A 13,997-nucleotide genomic window follows, 5' to 3' on the forward strand; every position below is an offset into this window, starting at 1 on the left:
AACTAACTCTCACATATAGCAAACTGAATATCTATTTCATACCACAGAAGGAAAAGGAAAAAAAAAAACAACACACACACATACACACAAAGCAAATGATTAAGTAACTGAAAAGAATATTTATCTTAAGCTCCTAAAGAGACTTATCTCAAAATATCAAAGATGAGAACCTGACATAAAAACCAAACCAAAAATGAGGAACCAACTTAATTGAAAGTAAACAAAACTAAAACCAAAGATGAGAAACCAAGTAAATTAAAAGTAAACAAAACAAAAACCAAATATATTGCATTAGTATATATAACATGGTACTTCATCACACAATATTTAAATTAACTTAGTACGTTTTGTTAATTAGGAGTTGGTTTGCAACCAGATAATTTCTTTGGCTAAATCAAAGATGTTTGTACTTCAATTAATATTCTGTTGCTAAAATAGAACAAAAATTGTTTCACCTCAATAATTAAGAAAATAGACTTGCTCAACCTTGGTCTATGATAACACTACCCTATTTTAGATTGACTTCGATAACAATACCCTTTGTGAGATATATGAAAAAATAAATAAAAAAATTGAGACACGGTAATGAAGATAAGAGTTCAAAAATTACTTTCCAACCTATAACATCCTCACTCAACAACAACTAATTATATAGAAGGCAATTATATATATCTAGGGTTAATGGCAATTTTGTGGTTTTTTAGAAACAGAGGGCATAAACGGAATCACACCCACCAAAAGTAAGGGCAAAATCGTCTGTGCACTATTCATGTGAACAATACTTATGAACAGTAGACCATCCTTTAGTATATATAGGTAAATTTGTCCGCAACTTTTAGATGACACAGTTTATTAATAAATCATTTACTTATAAATATAAATTAAATTCATTTTACCTCCTTCAAATTTATGCATGGTCGAAGTCATATTAGTCCATGTAGCTTCAATTCATTGTGTAACACTGCTATACTTTCAATTTCATCAGCCCTATCTAAATTCTGAAGCGCCATACAAATTCCGGTGTTGGAAACCCACTATAAATGGATTAAATGCTGAAATGGTTATTTAGATATTTAATGTTTAGTCAGTAAAGACGGAGGAAAGCCTTGTATGTTTTTGTATGTTCACACATATATATACCCACAAAAAATCCAGCCCCATGGTAGCTATATCGGAGAAGACATCATAGTCGTTAAGCAAGGTCATAGCAAGTTGAAAGCACCATATATGGTCCTCTCTTTTACACTCCTTGCAATCTCTTTCTTGTTTGAAGGTGATGAAGAGGAATCGATCTCCTCTATGTCGGAGAACCCATCATAGTCGTTAAACAAGGTCATGGTGCATTGAAAGCACCATATATGGTACTCTCTTTTTCACTCTTTGCAAATATCTTTCTTGTTTGACTATGATAAAGAGGAATCGATCTCCCTATGGTTGATATTTAAAGTCCCCATAACCCCTTGTGGAGGGCACTTTTGATTAAGGGTGTACGGTAGTGAGATAAGCATGGCTGAGCCCAAAAATGTCATTCCCTTTGTCTGAGTTAGCGGAAACTAGGCCCAGAAAGCTTCGAAGGATTGAGAATCCTAGGAAGCTTGCTATTGTGTTCTTCCCTGCGGCACTTTCTTCATTAACGGCGGTGATCTGCAATTGTGTTTCTTTCAATGAAGGTCTAGAACGAAACCCGTTCTTACCACAAGCTTTTAATAATATGGCTGTAATATGTTATTACGTGCGACTTTCTCCATTATAGAAATAAAAAAAAGGGGAGAAATCCGTTAATAAATACTATAATATTAATTTAATAAAATATTATATAAATCTTAGCAAGATGTGTATGGCGTGGGAGCTAGAAAAACATGAGTTTAAGAAGAAGAGAACCCTGTTGTGTTTCTCAAGTAGGGGTTGAGGTATATGAGATTAGAGATTTGGGATAGATATTGGTGGGTTGTTTGAGCTTGCTGCTTGGTTTTCATATGTGCTTTTGGGATTGTATTTGGATCTGGGAATGGTATGGATATGGGATTGGATAAGGTCTTGAGAGAGCTTGCATGGTGGGAGAGATGGCAAAAGAGTACTAGAGAGCTTGCTAGCCTCCTCTCCTTCTGGTTGTTTTTCTATGGTTGATAACAACAGCTATTTATAAACAAGCAACAGAGAATCTTAGTTGAATGTTTTTACTGTTGGATAAAAAGATGGCTTGGTTAAAAGCATATATTGGTTTTTGTATTGCTTCTAGGCTTGTCAGGTTGTGTTTAAAGCTGAAATTGTAGAATAGGCTTTGAAAGTGTGATTGTAGGCTTTGGGCAGATTTCACACAGAAAATCTGCAACTGGGATTCTGCTGTTGTTTTGCATCATTTTTTTATTATGTGGCTGGAAATAAGAAGCTTACTTTTTTAATTAGATCTTAAAGGGTTTGGGATTAGCTTTTGGGCTTCTCTTCTTCATTTATCTGTATTAGGAATTAGGTCGTTGGGCATGAATTTCGGTCCCAAGTCCAAAATTACTAACGATCCTAAAACTAATAGCGGACCTTATGCTTTTCCGTTACCTTCCACGCCACACCCATTCTTGAAAGCTCAAAGTGCATGAATGTGGCTTGGGTCCACGTGCATGACATGATGCTTGTGAGTATAATTCGACTTAAAGCATGAATCGGGCTTGACGAATTAATTGGGCCTGCTAGCTGGATTTTTAGGCCTCAACACCCGTCCACATTGACCGAACAATGCTGCGAAAGGAATCCACCACCACTATGACTTGGTTCATAAACTCGCAAGCGTAAGAATCATATCAAGTAAGGGAAATTTAGACCTTATTTACCATACCACGGGGATCAGGTGTTGGACCTAACCAATTAATCGACTCTTGATTTACTTAAAAGCACACAAGAATAATAAAAGGAAAAAAAAACAAAAAAAAACAATCAACAATCAAGGCACCAAGCCTTGGCAATGCTTGGCCTAGCTGCACTAAGCCTACTCAATACCGCTAACTTGTAGCCCTAAAGTGGATATGCACACATGAGTCGGTAGTTGAAAGGAAGTTGAATTGGGGATTAACACAAACTAAAATTAAAGTCAACAACTAACTAACAAGTAAGAAATTAAATTTGGTTTTTCAAATCAATAAGGGCATGGGAGTGTCGGGTGATTCATACTAACCTTTTTGCACATATTGATACCAATTTCACAAATGCATGCATTCTCTAATGTGTAAAGTCCTGTATCTAGTACCGGTTAGGGCTATTAGACTAAATATCATTTTGGTGTATCAATTATACTGGCTAAGGCCACAACCAATTCAACTCTCTAATTTAGGCACTACGCCGGATATGGCCGCAATATCTAAATTAGAGGTCTAGAGAGTACAAGATTGTTGAGGTTGTAAAAATGGGATGAAGGAATTAATGGAAATAGGTAAAGTCGATCAGCTGAGCTCCGCTCGACTTTGAGTTATCCGGAAAAGCGATTATCTGAAAAGTAACTTGCAAGATGAACACGAGGTTAGAGAGGCGTCCGGACGGATCCGGACAATCGTCCTCAGACGCTCAAGTTAGACATTTGCGGACAAATGAGGAAAGGAAGAGTTAGGGAATGAGATAAGTTACTTTGAGAGTGAAGTGAGGCCCTTTTATATAGACGTGGAGGGCGAGCTTGTCTTGGCAGTTATCGACAGCTGTCGTGGACATGTGTCATTCGGGACACGCAAGGAAATTTCCAAACGCGTGTTTTAGATCGAGCCGCGCACGTGCGTTCATGTGTTCGGCCGAGAGGTGCATGGCTAAAGTGTTAATACGCGCATGCTTAGTTAGAGAGTTTGGCATAAGGTTCCACAAGAAAGATAATAGAGACCCAATCAAACTTAACTATAAATAAGCTAACTAATAGTTATCATGCTTAAATCGTAGATGTTACCAGACTTACAAGTAGTGAACTCATTAATTTACTCATCACAACTCATTACCATACTTAAATACTGTTCCATTGCCTCGTCTCCTCCTAGCGAATTCTGTTCGTTTTCATCAATCCTGCTGGCGCATTTTGTTGGAGTAGAATTTACCTGGTGGTAGACTAAATTTAAAAAAAAAGAAAAAAAAGAAAAGAAAAAGAACATAGAGTTCCAAACTTGATGAAATTATTGGCCAACCCAAACCTCGCTCTATTATTCTGTTCAATTAGAGAGTGCTTGAGCAAGGAGCCAACCCCTCATCGGTCCTTACCCATCACGCAAGCAAAGAGTGGGCAACACGAACCCTTGTCCCTTTTATATCAAATCAAATTCACCAACTCTCATTCAGCAATCTGTTTCAGCAATAATGGGGTTCATCGGAAGCACCTTCTCGTTTCTCACCGGCACGGTGGTCGGAGTCTACGTTGCTCAGAATTACAACGTCCCCAACATCGATAAGCTCGCCAAGACCTTCCTCCTCATCGGCAAGCACCTAGAGGAGACCTATCGGAAACCCAACAAGAGGGACAGCGACGAGGACGAGATCTAGATCACCCTTATACGGCACAGGTTTCCTCTTTCTGATTTCCAAGAGAAACAAACAAAATGTTGTTCCAGAGGATATGTGGTTGGGATTTTTAGTTTTTGGTACCATTTGGATTGTCAAGTGTTACGTGGATTCTGATTAACATGGAAGTAAAGTTTTTCCAATTTGATATTTTGGTATATTGTGAATTGTTTTGTTTCTCAATTTGAGTTTATTAGTTCAACTTTTGGTGACTGACTGAATGCCAATCATTCACTTTCCCAGTTTCAAAATGTATAGCACATGCAGTTGTTGGATGTCTTGGATTGTCTATTGTAATAGAAAAAACTTTTGAGCAACTAACATAAATGGAAAAATAGACCCCAGACTTGAAACCTCAGAAATGAAGAGCTGATTACATTGGAGTGTAACAGGTCAAACAGCCTCCAAATTATATATAGCTTCCATCTCAGTTGGTTAAGTTCACTACAGATTGACCCCCATATGGGGGTTCTGTTGGGAGCACTGTCCTCACCCCTTTGTAGTTTTGGATTGGGAAGTAGAAGAAGTTTTCCATAAATGTCATGGAAGCTTTGTTTTTGAGGTTTTCACTTTTCACTTGTAGCATATGTTTCTGTTCAAATTATAATCATCTACAACGTGATGATCGTTTAGCATATAGTTGCTATTTAGACTCTAGATGCTGTCTATTGAAGCATTTAGTCCTGCTCTTGTTCAACAAGATATATCAATATCATCATTCATGAGCTAAAAATTTATAACTTTATAATGCAGGTTCTTTAGGAGCTCCAAGTTATTTCTTCTTTTGCTGCTTTTGGTTATTCTTTAGGAGGTTTAAAATTATAGTTAATCAACATCCCGGTTCTGTTTCTAGGTTGATTAGTTTTAGCTTCCAAGTCTCCATCCATTGGTAGCTTTTCGACATAACCTGGAGATGATTGAGGATTGGGTTTCTCAATTTTTATAGTACCTTGCTCTCAAAATTTCAAAAAAAAAAAAACTGATTCAGCAAAAGTTAGTCTTCTTCACTTTGTTTTCTTTAATTCCTTCATATGTAGGTTCACTTGCGATTGGAACAACCTTGGGAACCTCCTTCTTTTTCCAAAAGCTTTTCTCTCTGCTTGTTGTGTGATTGATCATGTCTTTCATATGGTTTGTTTTATTTGGTATTGCACAGCAAGTGTTTGGTTTATTGACTCAATAAAGTTGGTTTTCTTAACCAGTAGAAAATACAGTTTTTATTAATGTCTATGTTTCTTTTTTATTATTCCTTAAACATAACTTAAATTATGGAATCTAATTCAGGGTGTGTTTATGATATGATAGGTGTTGAGGGAGCTACTTGAGCTCGTTTGTATTTGTAAAGTGTTTAGACTATCTTCTTTGTACAGAGGTGAGTGTATTTTGATATCTCAGTATACTTTGAATTCCATTTACATATTGTGGAACCGAAGGTTATGAACTTAGTGTGCTTTTGATTTATGCTGGAAGCACAAAACTATATATGTTTTAGAATCCTCTAGTCAGCAAGTGGTGCTGACAATGTGCACATTACGCATGATGTAACCACTTGTTTGGCACGATCATTGGCTGTGGGAGCCATTTTAGTTAAGAGGAATTGCTGTGGCATTCCTAATACTAAATATTTGCAGTGGCATCCCACTATTATTCCTTTTATGTTTCGTGCTAGTTCCATATGCTACTCATTGAGCTTTAGTTGCTCATGTCTTTTTTATTTGTTATATTTTGCAGATCCTTAAGATGCAGGGAATGGGATGAGTGCTGAGTGCATAGAGTTTTGTTTTACCACTCTCCCTTTCATTTTGTTCTCTGTTACTATCTTTTATACCTTTTGGATCAGACCTCGTGCTGTAAACTTTTGTAATTGTACCTCTTTCAAAACTGAACCTTCTATATTATAGCTTCAGAAATGTAAACCTACCTGGAGGACCTCCTTTTCTTCCTACTGTTTTTCTTTTCTATATTATTGTCACAGTTCTTGATTCATTATCAAGATTGGGGCGTGACATGCAGGACAACACTCTGATACATATTTCCAGATAAAAGAATAATATATATGAAGCAAAACTTGAAAGTTTCTTTAATAGTTCTTTTACAAAATCTGATCACCATAAGCTACATCTGTTGTAAACTTCAGGCTTGCGAGTTCTAGTCAATGCTCAGGTAGAAATCATTTGAAACAGGAGATGCTCTATCACTTTCTGATGGAGATGAAGAATGGAAGGCCCGAGGATCTTCCATTTTGAGTGACAAACGCCACTCATCAATCCATGAAATTTGATGAGGTTCCAAACTTCGGGGAATGCTCTGATCTAGAATATTCAAAATCTTTTCAGTTTCCCCTAGAATGTGAACTGCATGCCTCACACTTTCCTCCCTCTCTTCAATGGTGCTGTTCAGACACTTTGTGCTTATAACTTGCTGCAAGTTAGTGAGACAGGCACCCAGAATGTCAGCGATCATGACTGTCAGTACTTCAAGTAGTCTTTCATCTGTTTGATTGATGCTGCATCTATGATTTAGCAGAATAGTCTGACATATCCTGTACATGGAATTAGCAGTCAATTCCTTTACAGGCCAATTCGAAGGGGTATCTCTGATACATACATTTATAGTCGATCTTTTAGATTCTTCGTATTTGACTTTTGCAGTTTCACGAAGTTCTTCAAGTATTTCCTTTGAGCATTTCCCTTTAAGTGACAGTTTACGCAGATCCACATCTAGCCATGTGTGATAGAGATCGACTCCTAGCCAGACATGGGTTGCTGCCTTCCTGATGTTAGTAAGATCTTTACCTTCCAGGTGATTTTCAATGAAATTTACGTACATGAGCCCTTCGTTTACACCACGCATTAAACCTTTTATTGAAGAACTGCTGCTATTGGGAAGTGCAAGAGCAATACTGGCTAGTGTTGCAATTGGTAGAGCCCAACAATTTGGAGGTTCTTCACCATCTAGAGATGGAACTTTGTCATTGTCGAAAGCTGCTACTCCTTTGAATCCTTGTGAAAATGTTGATTTCTTTAACAGGTTGATAAGATGTTTAGGCTCTTTTCTCCTTCCCCTCCGGAACCAATGATCAGTGGCATTGCAATTGCTTTTTGTCATGTGCCCAACTAATGCATCCTCCCCTTCAAGATGCAAAACATAACAGCTGAGATGTTCTAAGCTTGAGCTCGATTCTGATGACCTTAGACCCGAGTCATTGCAAACAGTGTTGCATATGAAGTTCTTCTTCCACTCTTTGCATAAGTTGCAGCATATCAAGATCTTGCTTACAAAGAAAATGGAAATAAGCCGAATCGCTTTGCTCATTATAACATTCCCTGTCTGCAATCCGATACACAAGTCCAAAAGCTTATTTCTTGTGTCATGAACAAGCTTCCTGCAGTGCCTGCTTCTGATTCTTAAAGTTAATGGACAGTCTTTCAACTCCACCAGTCCCTGGGTCCAGTACTTTTCTACTTTAAATTCTCCTTTGTAGGTTGCATTTCCTCTTTTTGCACACCTGAAGTTTATGGCGATGAACCATCTAGAAGCCGGAGCAATTGTTCCTACTGCTACTGCAACTGTCTGTGTAACAAGAACCAAAGTGGTCGACCACTTGTAGTCAGACTCCCCGCTACAAAATTTAAATGACCAGGGCATCAAGTAAGTTCGGAGTATGACCTCTGCTAGAATCAAAGAACTCAAGAGACAGATTGCTCCAGAAGCTGTGCATGTAGCTGACCGCCCCATAACAAACTGGGGGCTAGAGGTATGAGCCATCATCCAATATTTCATCAGATCCTCTCTAATTTTGCAAACTAGTCTTTTACCAGTTTCAGTTGAGCTCTCTTTCAGGGCTAACTGGTACCTCTTGTTGTATTTGTGCTCTAAGTAACGCTTAGAAATCGGAACAGTAAAAGCAGAGAAATTCATCATGATAAGCAAAACAAGCATGATGAACATTACACAAACATGCTCCTTCCAGAAAACAAAGATTGCACCAGTAGCTAATTGGATGCAGATATTCACAATAAGGGTAACTACTAATATTCCAAAAGCAATAACATTCATGAATAATTCTTCATTTTCCATAGCTCCAAGGGAAGGCATAGAGTTACCCATTACTGTGCAGACCAAGACAGAGCTGCTGAGCTTTGCAAGCTGATCCTGGTGGCTAGGCATGGCGGTGTTTAGATCCACTGACAATTTGATTGCCACACCTATGAGGGTTAAAGAAGTTGCATTGATCGAGAAGAACTTGCAAGGGAACCAGAGTTTCCTGTGACGAATGCCATGGATGACATCTGCAGCCATGGTAACTAGACAGGCCAGGGATGCTGCTGTTACATAGATCCCAATCCACGGCATAGGGGCACTGAACTTTCCCTGGTTGAGGTTCCCATTGACATCGCAGCCGGTTTTCATCTTCTTGTTTCTCAGGTAATCTTCTCTTTGGCCTAAACTTTCTGTTCTGTTTGTAGTATTGCTCAATGTTATCGTATCAAGAAGTGCCGGTCCACTTTGGCTACTGGTTACGATAGCTTTGAATGTGTTGGCAGTCGTTTGATGATGACTCCATTATTAATATTAGACTTGTTTTCAATGACTGCTTAGGTGAAAGATTAGCTAGAGAGCATGCTAAGCTTTTCTTGTATTCTACTCATGAGAGTCAAGTGGCATCACTTTATGCTTATTTGAATAGTCAACACTCAGCACTCGGCAGCAAACATCTCAACCTGTTGTCACATAATTTCTAATTGTAGTACAGTAAGGATAGCTGACGTCATTGCTTCCCTCACCATGATTGGTTAGTGAAATGACTGAAATCTATTAGTCACCAATTACAGACCCTTTAGTTCTTGTTTGAGGTTGAAGAAGAACAGAATATTGAGGAAGAGGATTAAAAGGAGGCCGAAATTAAGGAATCACATATCTTCAAGCATGTAGTTGCTAAGTGTGACATTTAGGATCTTGGGTAGGTACCATACCCAGTTTTATGGATCACCTCACTGTTGGAGTAGTCATGGTGAGGATTTTTCTCTCTTTGTATTGCAGGAGAGGAAAGTAACATTAATTCCATACACAACCAAATCATAACTAAACGTTGTACTTTCTTTACATGTCTCTGGACTCATCTCATACACAAAGTACCAAGTTACAGGATCACCCGTTTAATATGGCTGAATGGAAGCTTACACATTAGTATAAAGATTACAAGCATGAATGAATATCATGATAAGAAAGCCATTGGTAGGCTACAGGATTGTATGAATGGATAGGATCCTCATGTATGCAAGTAATGGCCTGAGCTCCGAGTGTTATTACCTGAATGCCAATGAAAATAAAACACACGGACTTAAGTCATTTGTAACATGTAATTTTGAGCTCGCAAAGTACCTTTATCTAAACACCGCATTGTTTTAGGGAGAAATCACTTTAACCAGAAGAGGTGATCCGTCACACTATGAGTCTGATGACAAACAGAAGGCCGAGGGGATCATCTTCCGTTTGTGTGACAAACGCCATTCATCAATGCATCCCAGTTGTTGAGGATCCAAGTCTGGAGGAATTCCCTTGTTAACAATCTCAGGAATCCTCTCAGTCTTACCAAGAGTGTGAACTGCGTGCCTCACAGTTGCTTCCCTCTCTTCAATTTTGCTGTTGAAACACTTCATTGCTATAACTCTCTGTGAATTAGTGAGACAAGCACCAAAAATGTCAGAGATCATCACCACCAGTGCTTCAAACAATCTATCGTCGCATGTCTGGTTAAGCAGAAGAGTCTGACTTATCCTATTCATGGAGGAAGCAGCCAATTCCATAACAGACCATTTTGAAGGACTCACATCCATTACACACCCAAACTTATCTCTACGCTTCCTTTTAGATTCTTCAAATCTGGACTTTGCAGTTTCAGCAAGATCTTTAAGTACTTCTCTGGGATTCTTTCCAAGCAGTGACAGGTTTTTGAGATCCACATCTAGCCATGTGTGATAGAGATCGACTTGCAGCCACACAATGTTTGCTGCCTTCCTGGTGTTTTTAAAGTCACTTTTATGATCCAAGTGATCTTCAATGGCATTTATGTACATTAGCCCTTGGTTTAAGCCATCTACCAACATTTCGATCGAGCAAGTGCTGTTACTTGAGAGTGCAAGAGCAATACTTGTTAATGTCACAACAGGAAGTGCCCAACAGTTTGGGGGTTCTTCAGAGTCCAAGGAGGGAACTTGGTCACTGTCAAATTCAGCTACTCCTTTGAACCTTTGCGAGAATGTGGATTTCTGCAAGAGTTTGAGGAGATATTGGGGCTCTTCTTTCCTTCCCTTTTGAAGCCAATATTCAGTAGCCATCACAATTTGCTCTCATCATGAACTCAACCAATGCCTTTTCACCTTCAAGAAACAGAACATAACAACTAAAGTCTGGCCTCGGTTTTGTTCATATTGTGGCCCGGTGTTACGTTCAGTTTTCTTGATCTTCCACTCTTTGAAAATGTCACAGCATAGATATATTCGGCTCACAAATAAAATGGAAAATGAATCGAATAGCCTTACTGGCCAAGACAATCCCTTTCTGCATTGCAATACAAATGTCCACAAGCATGTTTCTTGCTTCATGAGCAAGTTTCCTGCAGTGCCTACTTTGGATTCTTAAGGTTAATGGTTGCTTTTTCAACCCCAACAGCCCCTGAATCCAGTGCTTCTCAATCTCAAATTCCTTTTTGACGCTTATGCTTCCTCTTTTTGGGCACTTAAAGTTTATGGCCATAAACCACCTGAATGCGGGAGCAATAGTACCAACTCCAACTGCAACAGCTTGTGTGAAAAGTATTAAAGTTGTAGTGAGCTTGTAGTCAGATTCTCCACTGCAAAACTTAAACGATGAAGTCGTTACATAAGTTCGAAGCATGGCTTCAGCTAAAAACATGGTGCTGAGAAGACAAAAGCTCCAGAAGCAGTGCATATGACCGAGCGGCCCATCACGAATTGGGGACTAGAAGTATGAGCCATTACCCAATGTTTAGTCAATGCCTCTCTAAGTTTCCCAGCCTTCATTATTTGGTTTGCACCCTCTTTCAAAGCCAACTGATGCCTCTTATTGTACTTCTTTTCTAGGTAATTCTTTGTGGTTGGAACAACTATAGCAGAGAAAATCAGCATGATGAGTAGAACAAAAATAATAAACATAATTGCAACATGTTCTTTACAGAACACAAAGATCGCGCCAGTAGCTAGTTGGATGCATATATTGACCACAAGGGTGATGACTAGAATCCCTAAAGCAATCACATTCATGAACATTTCTTCATTCTCCATGGCTCCAAGGGAAGGCATGGAGTTGGACATTGCCGTGCAGATGAAGACTGAACTGCTGAGCTTCGCAAGCTGATCATGGCTGTTGGGCATGGGAGTGTTGAGATCAACTGATAGTTTGATAGCCACTCCTAGCAAGGTGAGAGTAGTAGCATTGATGGAGAAGAATTTGGAAGGAAACCAGAGTTTATGGTGTCGAAAGCCGAGTATTACATCTGCAGCCATTGCAATCAGGCAGGCAAAGGATGCTGCTGCTACATACATGCCAATCCAAGGCATTGGTGTACTGAACTTCTCCTCATGAAGGTTTCCGTTGCCGTCACATCCACCCATAGTTCTTGATGGTTTATTTGAAATGTTATTGGATTAAGAAGTTCTTGTGAGCTTGTTTATCACTTATCAATGCTTATAACAAATGTTGATATTTGTATTGGAATTTTCTTGTTGATAGCAGCCTGAGCAGGTTAGCTATTTTTGTATTTTACTGATGGGCATCAAGTGGAGTAGTTTAAGCTTTGCTTCAGAATTAAACTGTCAATGTCTTCTCTTATTATCATAATAAGATTTGTTATAAAACACTCTTACGAACGGCGGTAATATATCAGTTGAAAGAATGAATTAAATTGGACCCTTGTCGAAATTATCACTTTTACATCAAAAGTTATGGGTTGTGGTAAAATGTGTAGTCATTATAGGAATCATTTCATTCATGATAAAACATAATAGTTTACTAGCTACTCTGACAACGAACTTGTTGTCGTCTTTGTTAAATTGTCCATAAAATACTAAGTTAAATAGATAAATAAGAGAAATTTTACTAACACAACTCTAATTCATATATACACATCCCATTTTTTGTAAAAAATTTAATCAACATTTTATCCCTTTCTAAACTTAAATAAATAGATAAATAATCTTCAGCCTCCCTCCAGTTCAACCTACAACCTAACGTCGACGTTGGGCCGGGGGTCCCTAGCAAATGTTACGTAGTATTTCTTCAAGGCTTTTTAGCTAAATTGCTACCCTATTTTTCACCTTGGTGTCAATTTGCTACCCTAAGTTTTATTTTAGCCAATTTGCTACCGTACCTTTTCGTAATTAGCCAATTTGCTACCCTAACTATTATTTATGTCAATTTGCTACCTTATGTTTCAAAATTAGCCAATTTGCCACCTTCTTGTCATTTTAATTTGTTCATTTCTTCATTTAAATATGAATTAATTCTGAAAATCAAAGGTTAAAGTTGGTCGGTATTGAAATTTTGATAAGTAAATCGGTTAATCTTGAAAGCCTAACGTAGCAAATTTGATGGAATGGTAACAAATTGGCTAAAATAAAAGCTAGGGTAGCAAATTGGCTAATTTAAAAAAGCTAAGGTAGCAAATTGACTGAAATGAAAGTTTAGGTAGCAAATTGACACTAAAATGAAAGTTAGGGTAATAAATTGATAATTATGCTTTTCTTCAATGAGCATCTATATCTATCTATCAGTGCTATTCTTGATCATACGAATTACCAAGCAGTTTGTATCCTTAATTTCTTATACGAGCAATCAAGCATAGTAAAAGAAAGGCAAAGAAGTTTATAATTTCCTTGATTACAAACCAGAATAATCCTTTTCCTGAAGCTCAAAGAAGCTTCTTGTGACTAGTAAGACTGCAAAGAGTGTTGGAACTTACAAAGATGTGGGCTTCTAATGCTTTATATAATTTAATTAGGTTTTGGATCAGTAATATATTAGGAATTTTGCATATGGAGTGTGTCGAATTGAATTTGTCCATTATAGTTATTCAAAGAAATAAAGATTAGACCTAGAAGATTATAGGGAGAGGTATGGGAGAATTGCATAGCAGTGCATGTGAGAGGGACATATCACTACCAGAAGAAAGACTTTAGCCGACGAAAATAAAAAAACCAGGCCGACGAATTATTTCCCTTCGTCGGCTAATTAAAAATTTTCGTCGGCTATGGTCAACTTTAGCCGACGAAATTAAAATTTCGTCGTCTGAATAATTTTTTTCGTCGGCTATAGTCTGTGAACTTTAGCCGACGAAATTTTTAAAAGTTTAGCCGACGAAAAATATAATTTCGTCGGCTAAAGTGCCTTAATTTTCGTCGGCTAAAGTGCCTTATTTTTGCAGATATTGACAACAACTCATCTGGGAAAAAAAA

General features: G+C 38.1%; 1 protein-coding gene across 1 annotated transcript; it reads right to left on the minus strand.

Annotated features, from left to right (window-relative positions):
• Window positions 1–6,644: 6,644 nt before the first annotated feature.
• Window positions 6,645–9,003, minus strand: LOC101302817. Its single transcript, XM_004295093.1, has one exon. It carries the CDS (start codon window positions 8,932–8,934, stop codon window positions 6,670–6,672), a length of 2,265 nt encoding a protein of 754 aa, XP_004295141.1. The 5' UTR covers window positions 8,935–9,003; the 3' UTR covers window positions 6,645–6,669.
• Between the last annotated feature and the right edge of the window lie 4,994 nt (window positions 9,004–13,997).

The sequence above is a fragment of the Fragaria vesca genome, linkage group LG3, assembly GCF_000184155.1.
Source record: "Fragaria vesca subsp. vesca linkage group LG3, FraVesHawaii_1.0, whole genome shotgun sequence".
Taxonomy (NCBI): Eukaryota; Viridiplantae; Streptophyta; class Magnoliopsida; order Rosales; family Rosaceae; genus Fragaria; species Fragaria vesca.

What these genes read in the sequence shown, in the direction of transcription:
- LOC101302817 (XM_004295093.1), bottom strand. Translation starts at nt 8,934, where the DNA reads ATGAAAACCGGCTGCGATGTCAATGGGAACCTCAACCAGGGAAAGTTC.